General features: G+C 44.7%; 1 protein-coding gene and 1 pseudogene across 1 annotated transcript; both read right to left on the bottom strand.

The window, feature by feature from the left end:
* Window positions 1-1,526: 1,526 nt before the first annotated feature.
* Window positions 1,527-2,414, bottom strand: LOC146187076 (uncharacterized; annotated as a pseudogene).
* On the bottom strand, window positions 2,414-4,296 carry LOC146187077 (uncharacterized). Its single transcript, XM_084605755.1, has 2 exons — window positions 4,137-4,296; window positions 2,414-2,896 (listed from the first exon to the last, which is right to left on the bottom strand). Exons 1-2 carry the CDS (start codon window positions 4,242-4,244, stop codon window positions 2,423-2,425), a joined length of 582 nt encoding a protein of 193 aa, XP_084461881.1. The 5' UTR covers window positions 4,245-4,296; the 3' UTR covers window positions 2,414-2,422.
* Between the last annotated feature and the right edge of the window lie 5,718 nt (window positions 4,297-10,014).

Consider the following 10,014-nt stretch of genomic DNA (forward strand, 5'->3'; position numbering starts at 1 on the left):
CCTGCACACCCATCCATTTTTATTGGCGACAACCCAATGTTTCCTTTAAAACAGGTGCTGAAATTTTTATCACAAGTAGGCTTTTTACATGAAATTTCTTATCGACGTGGGTCTCAGTCCGCTCCTCCTTGAGAGGACGGATGAGATTTTTTAATACATCTACTTATACATTGCGCATCCATTATATATCACAAATGAATTTTAGGCCCTATACACCAGTTTTTTATCCCTTCATGAAAAATCACAACTATTTCATTATATAAACTTGAGTGCACCGTTAACCTTGAGTTTGGCGCTCTTTGGCCTGAGTCGCCCTTGCGCCATTAAAATCCATCATCATCATCATCATTGTCACAGAGGGCATGTCATGAGGAGAAGCATTTTGGCAGCCATTGTAGTGGTTACAAAGTTCTCACTGGTTGAACCAACTACTCATTGTCGCAGAGGGCATGTCATGAGGAGAAGCATTTTGGCAGTCATTGTAGTGGTTACACAGTTCTCGCTGGTTGAATCAACTACTCAATGTTATGCATGGGTACGCCTAGAGGAGAATTATGACAGTCATTGTAGTGGTTACACAGTTCCCGCTGGTTGAACCAACTACTCAATGTTACGCATGGGTACGCCTAGAGGAGGAGCATTTTGACAGTCATTCAGTCATTGTAGTGGTTACACAGTTCTTGCTGGTTGAACCAACTACTCATTGTCATGCTCGGCATGCCGTGAGGAGCATTTGACAGTACTCTCTGGTTGAACCAACTGCTCATTGTCACAAAGGGCATGTCATGAGGAGGAGCATTTTGGCAGTCATTGTATTGGTTACATAGTTCTTGCTGGCTGAACAAACTACTCAATGCCATGCAGTGTGTAAGTGTGTATCATGAGATAAGAGGTGCGTTATGACAGCCGTCACAGTGGTTACAAAGTTGGCTGGTTGAACCAACTCTCTTATGAAACAAAAAGTGCCTTGATTGTTTCGTCCATTGGCACCTTTCCTGCTCCGAATATGCAAGGCTCACTCCTGTGCAGACATTGCCTTCTTCCTCTTAGAAGTGGCTTGTTTGAGTTGCGATTGTTCAATGGCAAGTCTGTTCCATTCTGGCCGGCGGATTTCCATTGAGCGAGTTGCTCGCGGGTCAACGATTTCTGGAAGAATGCAGTCTCTGTAGAATCGAATCAGAAGTTGCTCCATTTTATTCCTCCAGAAATCGTCATCTCGCAGTAACCGCTGCACTTGGATTCCTCTTGTGGTGTACACAGCAAAATCACAGAACCGCCGCCTTGTAATGCGAAGCTGGCCCTGAATTTGATAAAAATATTGGTGAGACTGCGAAAGACAAGGAGCAGTAGTGATGTCTAATTTTCCACAGATCTTTCAAGCGGCTTCAAGTGGATCCTGATCTTTTGTTATGTACGGACATTTTACCTCCACATCGCCATCATCACCAACCAGACCATCTGGTGATGCAGCCAGAAAACCATGATCAAGGTCTACGAAAAGACCACATGGCTGTACTTCAGTTTGCATCTCTTTTTTGTACAAGCTTAATGCTTCTTTCTCATGGTGTCTGCCATGCTGCAGAGCTGCAGTTGTGAAGCTCTTTCTGTGCACGAGGCCCTTGACAAGTATATCATACAAACAGCATGGAAGTATGATGCTGTAAGGCGATGCTGCCGCTCAGCATGTCAGGCTGAATTGTCAGCCTGACCCCGTGTTGCCTCTTCTATTTGCTCATGCTGTTTGTGATCAACCAGCAAGCTCTGAAACAGATCTGTAGTTTTTTTTCAGAGAACGGCCCAGGCAGCATATCTGGCTGCTCACAGTTAGGCCCATAGTGAATCAAAGAATCACAGGGTGTGGGGTCTTTGCGTCTAGGCATTTGATGATTGCAGTCCTCAAAAAGCCGTTTCCGGTGCAACCTTTTTTGCACTGTTTGTGCAATTTTTTGCGACATACTTTTTCATGACTGCTACCGCGGGCTTTCGTTAGTTGCAGCCTTAATAGCTATGGCATGCCACTGAGGCCCGAGTTGAAAACTTAGTCCAGCATCCTGACACCGATGCTCATAAGAACCCTTCTGGCAGCGGTTTATCTGTTTGCCCCCTGAAAACTTGGCAACAAGAGACATGTAGTTTTCAGCAAGGTTGCTTGTGCCCCCTGTCACAAGGCGGGCAGCCTTATCAGCAATCGTGTTTGCTGCAGTCATTATCTTCACTTTGAGCATCTGAGGAATACACTCCCAGGCATTTTCACCTTTTGTTCCATCACAAAAGTAGCGTTTTCATTTGTTATGGCAGCCAAACACATGACTTGGCCCATTCAAAAGATCAACTCTCAGATGTCGTGTGCTCTGCTCTATCAGCTCTTGCCTGTCCTCTTGAGAACCCTGAAACTCCCTCAGGGAGCGGGAGTTTCACTCACTCACTTACTCTTCTTTATGAAACGACCGTATTCTACCTTGGTACTGATTTGGTTGTAGACAGATGAATCACCATCTCCTATGAAGGTACGGTATTCCAGGCCATGCATCTCTCTGCTCATTTTGAACCCTTCCACAATATCAGCTTCCATAGCACCTGAGCTTGCAGTCCAATTTTTATAGCAAGCATGCTCTTTGACCTTCTTCTGTTCCCTTGTGTAGTAATCACAGGTACTACACAGTTTGTTTCTCACAGCCAGGTAAAGCAGCTTCTGCGTGCGTTCTCCAATGACTACTGCAACCCCAGAATTTGCTGAATATCTGTGGCCATGGCTTCTGTGTGACCAGCCGCCGTCAACTACCATGGTGATGCATGGGGTGGTCTGATCCTCACAGAACTCACCTGCTTCAGCAGCCAGCATTCGCTCCTCCTGGCCAGCTTTAAGCATCTGATCGATGAGCACATTCTTCCAATGCTGGAAACAGAACAGGGGGATCATATGAGTAAAGAAATTACCACACACAAGGCATAGTGCACAAACATTGTAAAGTGCACGTTAATAGGTGATTCATGGTTTCGAAGTGCAAATGACAAGTACAAAAAGACAGGCCTTGACAGAAAGCATGTGGTACATATCTCCAAGTGACATGACCAAATGCAAGCCCTGTGCTTCCACACCAGCAGCTTGCATGTGGTGGACTTCCTTGTGCATTGTTTACGACCTAAGCTTCAGGCTTCTGTTTGGTGGGAGGAGCTGAGTCAGTTACAAGTAAGGCGTGCAGTAGCAAATGACCCAAAGAGAACTGGTTTCAATCCTCTACCCAATGTCTATTGCCTGCTTCTGTGATGCCACTATGTAGGGTCAGTGCCTCATGTTTACTCTACTACTTCGTCATTGTCACTTTTACTGTTTGAATGCACAAATATGCCTCTCAAATACATCATTTGTGACTCAACAGCAGTTTAGTTATCTCTGAAAAAAAAAAGAAATTTGCAGAAGTGTATTTACAGATTCTGCTGTTTGAAAGGTTGTGGCATCGTATACAACGTACGACTGCTTTCCCATGCCTCAGCACAGGTTTTACATTGCGACTACAACACCAGACTATTGCCAAAGAGGAACACAAGCATGCTTGTATATGAGTAAGAGCCCATGTCTGACTACCTATAAATGCTTTCCTCACCGCTTTCTCTTTTACACATTATGGTATCACGAGCTACAACACTGAGGAAAGCAATGCTAACAGTGCAAATATGTGCTAAGATTCCATTTCATGCTTGCTGTAAGTCATACCTGTGGACACGTGTGCTTACAGTTATGAGGCAAAACAAGGCATGCAGTGCAGAAAAATGAGCAGCCTATTGCTAGCATGACAAGTCCAGAAGCACGTTTTCCGCTCCTCCCCCGAAATGTAGGGTTAGCTGGGGTGTCGAGCCTGTTTCCAAAGACATTAGTAGTAATGAAACATACCATTTTTTATATTATTATTTTTGAGCTACATTTATATCTTTAGCAAAATGGATGGGCAGGTAGTAAAACACGCAAAAATATGCTTCCTAAATGCAGAGATATCCAAGAAGTTTTGTTCATTTCACGTATGAACAACTATCCCCAAACGTCAATGCTTAGAATTAATGCAGACATGCCGAGCACATTTGTAAAAAATAGTTTCAAAAACAATAAAAGCATTTTATAAGAATATGCATCGTGCTACCTTTCCAATGCAGTTCTCCCTGCGCATAAATGCTCCTTTGCTCATGACTGGAACTTCTATAACTAACATCACCTCCTCCATGTGAGAATGGTCACACCCTATGCTCATAAATGCCCAGACAGCAGCATCATTGACACCAAGCTGCAGGTTGTCTCCAAGAGGCGTTGGTTCTTGAACAGGGTCTGTAGTGACCTTTCTGACCTCATCACAGCTACTGCACTGAAAGGTCAGCTCAGACCACAGTCCTACTTTTCGCTCTTTTTTGAAAGACAAAGCCTCCCTCTTTTGACTGAGGACCATTATGAGTGTCAAGCTGCCGTATGGCAGCGATGAAGTGTGTTAGTGACACCACCCTCCTTCCCGCCATAGCCCAAGACTGTGGTGTCTCCACTGCGCTCCCCTGTGTTTCAAAGGAGACGTCTGGCAAGGGCTCGTTGTTAACTCCTTCTGCATCGGTGAGGCCCATATTAGGTTCCACACGTGAAGCAGTGCCCATTTCTGCGCTATCTCTTCTGGTGTTGATTTCTGGCATGCCTGCTTCGCTCCTGAAATATAGTTAACTCTTTTAGTGGTAAACATATGATGGCATTCCTAAAAACTCATGGGTGTACTGCAGTGAAATAAACCTTACAAATGGAGCCGATAGTGGTCTTGAAAGGGAATTGGGAAACATGCAGTCGCCAAAGGCAACCGTTCAGTGGTATCACGAAGTAATGAAACCATGAATCGTTGCCCATGCTCATAAACGTGCAGTCTCATTGACTAGAATAAACAGATTGTCCATTTATTTCAAATTTCGTAGAAGCCATGTGGTAAAGCTGTTTCGTACAAGTCCTTGCTGTGTTCCACATCTAGCGAATACTACCCTCAAAGAGTAGCTATGGTCTACTTTCCCCTTGTGAAGTTTTTATAACTTTTGGTAGCATTGGACAGGTGCTTTGCATTAGATTCTATATTCTGTTTATTTTTTCATTGCGCTCATATGTTGTTATACTTAGCAATAGTAAAAGCACAAGGGGCATAAAAGTGATAAGAGCAGGTTAATTATTTTCACACTTCATCTAATTTGTCTTTTGATGGCTTTTGCTTTCTACTAACCCTGTAATGTGGAATAGAAATGATGGCTATCAGTGTTCTCGAGTCAGCCTAATATTTATGGGCAGCAGCCATGATAAGGGTTTGATGTTCGCGAGGCTAGTGCGGTAGACATGTATGACTACAAGTGTTTATCCATACAGAAGTAATTATGTTTTCCGTAACTAAATTAGTGCAGGTTGGTTATAATCGCTCATACCATGCCCGTCGACACTGTGCTATTTTGGCTGTTTGCATCATTTTTTTGACCTGGGGTGCCTAATTTCTCTACCTCTTGCTACAGCCACACAAAACATAAAATCAGGGCTGACCCATATTGATAATTGTTTGCCTTATTCAAGGCAGGCTTTGTTCTTAATTGTGTCAAAACAAGTGCGATGGCTAGTGCACAGAACACAAAGTTATCATCTGGGGAACAAGGGTGCCTATCACTTCCATTGCAAGTTTTGGTCTCTATGCACGTTTTCAACACTTCAGCCGATAAAAGTCAGCAGCGGTGAGGCTTTTTTCACCGCTAGTTCAAAATGCGATGGGGTGAATAACAACTTTTCTTAAACATCTGATTTTCTGTCCGCAATGTGAATGCATTCTTCCAGCAAAAGACGAGAAAATCATTTTCACTGAGCAAGGAAAAAAATCTCGGCATTGACAAGCACACTTCTGCTGCAACAGTTATGTAATACATATGAAAAAATTCGTCTCGACGTCCAAGACTCAAACAATATTTCTTTCAAGCACAAAACTGGCCATAATTGAGGTTTTACTCACGTAATGAACACAGTTTTGTAACAAACAAGTTTGACATAATTTGAGGGGGACCTTCAATATGCGAGGGGAAAACTTCCAATCAACATTTCTGCGAGTCAAAATGTTATGTCTGCCCGTCCGCCTGCGCACCCGTCCATGCGTACACCCATACATCAACAAACGGCGTGGTCAGCTGCGTTCGTGCCGTTCAGCATCGTTCGCTTCTAAGATGTTTGCTGCATCACGGCGAGTTACGATGATTTGTTCACCGGCGATAACCAATCGTGGCGACATGACGGTTACAGCGCAGGACGATTACAATGCGTTTAATGCGATGTTAGATATGGTTTGTTTGTTTGATAGAGGTTGGGCATTTACGCTCTCGATCTCAAGCTCGAAAAACCGCTTGAGGGGCTCGAGGTCCTGCTTCCACCATGGCATTTCACCTCCGAAACCCGAGCGCCCGCCGACTTTGTAGGCACACACGGCGCACAGCAGTGCGCTGAGCAAGCCATCCCCACTTCTGCCAAGGGCGCACAGCCAAGTTCGCCGAGCGCGCCGCACCCGCAGGCGCTCTCGTCCAAATACAGCGTGATGTTATCAGTGAGCTGCCGTGGTCTGCGCTGCGGACGGAGCGAAACTGCGGTAATGAAATCTAGTGCGTAAATCTCAAGACAAAAGTGGGTTCATTATCCGAGTAAGTAAACTACGCGAGTAATTACGGTAGTGCATGAAGATAACAACACTACAAAACGGGACGAAGAATGAAAAAGCAGGCTTACCTCATACGGCTCAAGCGCACAGTTTTGAGGTGCGCCCGTTGCTACCTCGATGTTCTGCAAGCCGGTAGTTGACTCCCACCCATGGCTTTGCAATAATACTGCAGTCGTAGTGATTCAAGCCAGGCGACGATACTCACCGCACCTCGCACTAACACTCACCTCACAAACAGCAGTGCAAGTATCAACAAGCAAAAAGCTTCACAGCACAAAACTAGTTATACCGCGGAGAGATGACTGTCTTCAATACTTTGAAGGAGTGTAGTCACGCGCGCCTCTCCTGGCAATTGAATGAACTCACACTTTTGCTGCTTTTACCTAGATGGCGCTTGCAGTGAAAAACCTTTAATGAACGAATACAGGTGCAAATACTAATTATCACCATGGTTTGTGCTTCTTATTTTAACTTTATTTTACAGTAATACAATATTAAAAAAAGCCAACTCAAACAAGGCTCACATTGTTGAGTATGACGGCCTTCTCGATTGAATGTCGTGTAGGAAACATTGATTATATTTGAAGGCTCAGTATAATCGTGCTAATTGTATAAAGCGCAATTTGCGCTTATTTTCAGAAATAACTACTATTCTAGTTTCGCCATGCATGACTCCTAGGCTGTAGAATGAGCGGTTTTTATGGTCAAGCTATGCGATGTGAGGCAGTATTACGGAAATCTTCAAATTGGAAAGGTAATTAAAAACGAACTAGCGAATAAATTTCGATGAAACTTCGTACACTCAACTATTATAATGTGCGCCCGAAGTGGTAAACATTTTACTGCTGTGCACGTTGATAAAGCGCAGATATTCGTGCCCAACATAGCCAAACTTTACCATGTTTAAAAGGCTGCCGATCAAACACTGATTAAATTAAAACTAATTACGCGTTATTTTCCTTAAGATAAATACCCATTCTATGTGTAGGCTAAAGGAAACTGTTCTAAGTCCAGCAGTTTCTTCAGCAAATTAATCCTAAGTAGGGTATATCAACGACGCTAGCGAATTGGTCATCTGCAATGCCACCTCTCATGCAGTTAATAACGTTGGCACACTAAAGCAGCGCACATCATTTGACAGAGCGTATATTAAGCTTTCGAATGATGCCTACATTGTGATGTTCGAAAAAGAACAACGCGCAGAATGCTCGCGCAAACATTGCCTAAAATGGCACAATCGCACTGCCGGAGTGGGACCCCCGCCTTAAGTCAGAATTTCACTGAATAAAAACTGAATCTTTTCGCTCTTTTTAACATTCGCCTAATGCGTGCTGCTAAATTGTTTTATCATGTTCGTTTGACGCTTGTTTCGTCGTTCAGAAGAAGCCACAGTCATTCACAGGTTAAGTCACAGGTTAATTCACAGGTTAATACACGTGAAGGTTCGTAAGAAGGCTCATTTTGTTCCCCTTTTTAGGAGAAGTGCATGAGCGCAAATTCACCATTCTCCACGAACGTTTGCAGGGAGATTTGCGCAATCTGCTAAGCGCTTGTAATATTCTTGAAAACTTTTTATTCAAAAGCGCGTCATCTTATTCGCCTTATTTTGCACCTTCATAGCCGATTCTACTTTGGGACATTAAAATGTGCGCCATTAATGCCATACTTAAATATATTCTGCTTAATCAAAGTTGTACGTGGATATTTAATTCGTTCGTCGAAATTTTAGTGACCTTCAAAAAGAAACTTTAGTAATCCGAGAAATAACGCTGCGTGACTGCCCTGATCTCAACGATGTTTACTCGCTTTCTAGGGACGGTGGTGAAGATGTGTCACTCGTTGAAATTCGCGAAAGTGATATCAAAGAAGCTGCTTCACAAGTTCGGGACTCTTTTGGAAATATCACACAGGAGCCATCACTCAAATTAACGTCAATTACCGTCGCAGAAGCTTTTGTGTCCTTTTCTGCACGAACATATGCTCGGGTACAGGTGAATGGATCTCAGAGCGCTCTTCTTATGACTTGATATAGTATGTACAACAAAACGTGCACGAACTGCTGGCGTTTGTTATGGCGCTATTCGTGGTGCGGCTGAAAAGCAGTCTTGACAATTAAAAGTTACAAACGAACTGATCAAGTTTCAGTGCAGAAGTGGAACGCAAGTTAACCATGAAGATATTCTGTCGCCGAAGGGTCTACTTGTAGCGGTCAACGCCGTCGCCCTTCTCTTTCGTCTTTATCCGACCGCAAAAAAAAACATGAAAACGAGTGCCATTTCCTTTTTTTTGTGCCTTGTGGCGCCACCAACCGCACCACAGCTTGCAGGGAATCGGGAATTATGCCCGAAAACACAGCAAGCGCCGCGCATCCAATACAGACGACCCACGCTTTTGCCTACACCCCGAAAGTCACTGCTGTCGCCAGCGCCGCCGCATTCCCGCTGACGTCACAGGCTGAAGCTTGTCAACCTTGCCTCATGTCCCGAGGGATGACTGTCTGACGATACGAAAACGGCTCGCTAGTCCTGCCGGCGCATATACTGAACTCGCTGTGTAAATGTCACCATCAGCCCTGCCTGAATCTAAGGCCATCATGTCCCACCTCAAGCACCGGATACCGCAGTGGCGTCTAGACGCAACCTCAAGACCTTCGGGTGAGCGGAGGCATCCAGCTCTGATTACGTCTGTTGCTGGCCCTATTTCGTGTGTGATTCCTGCTCTCCACCCCGAAAAGAGCCCTATAACCTGGGCATATAGTTATATGGTGACCTCTAGTATTGACCCTTCGGTTGGCGAGGTGTGTGCCGCCATCAAGATATTTGAGACTGAGCAAGCATTCCTCTGCGAGCTAAGGCTTATTCCCGAATCAACTGCAAGCCGGCCACCAGAGCCAGTAGCCAAGGAGGCCGCCCTGCAATGTCGGAATACTGGGATGTCAGTAAAGACCTTACCTTTAACGCCGACAAGTCTTCCTGCGAATGAGAAATGGTGACATTCAACCGGAAAGCCAAAAATGGAATGCGGCCAGGTTTTAGTTGTAACAGGTGCCGCAAGCGTCTTTCACCACTTCATGGCACCGGTGCGCTTCAAGGGGTACAAGGCCAAGGGTCTTTTTTTGCCTGTACAGACCGTTTGGGACGTCCAAATGTAAAGTTGTCAAGGTGAGACATAATTTGGATCACCTTCTGTATGGCAAAAGAACACATCCAGACAGACCCGCGAGCTCGCCCTCAAAGATTTGGAGCTTCACAACGATGCCCGCACTGACTGGCGGAGCTATACCCGGGAAGTGCTGTAGCAGGAGCTTCTCCAGCGGCCTCCA

Source organism: Amblyomma maculatum, chromosome 6 (genome assembly GCF_055883805.1).
Source record: "Amblyomma maculatum isolate TAMU_Amacu chromosome 6, ASM5588380v1, whole genome shotgun sequence".
Classification (NCBI taxonomy): Eukaryota; Metazoa; Arthropoda; class Arachnida; order Ixodida; family Ixodidae; genus Amblyomma; species Amblyomma maculatum.

Excerpts from the sequence above, each read along its gene's own strand:
- LOC146187077 (XM_084605755.1), bottom strand. The coding sequence starts at position 4,244 with ATGAGCATAGGGTGTGACCATTCTCACATGGAGGAGGTGATGTTAGTT. Across the intron at positions 2,897-4,136 it reads GGGAGAACTGCATTGGAAAG|CATTGGAAGAATGTGCTCAT; the intron begins GTAGCACGATGC and ends TTCTGTTTCCAG.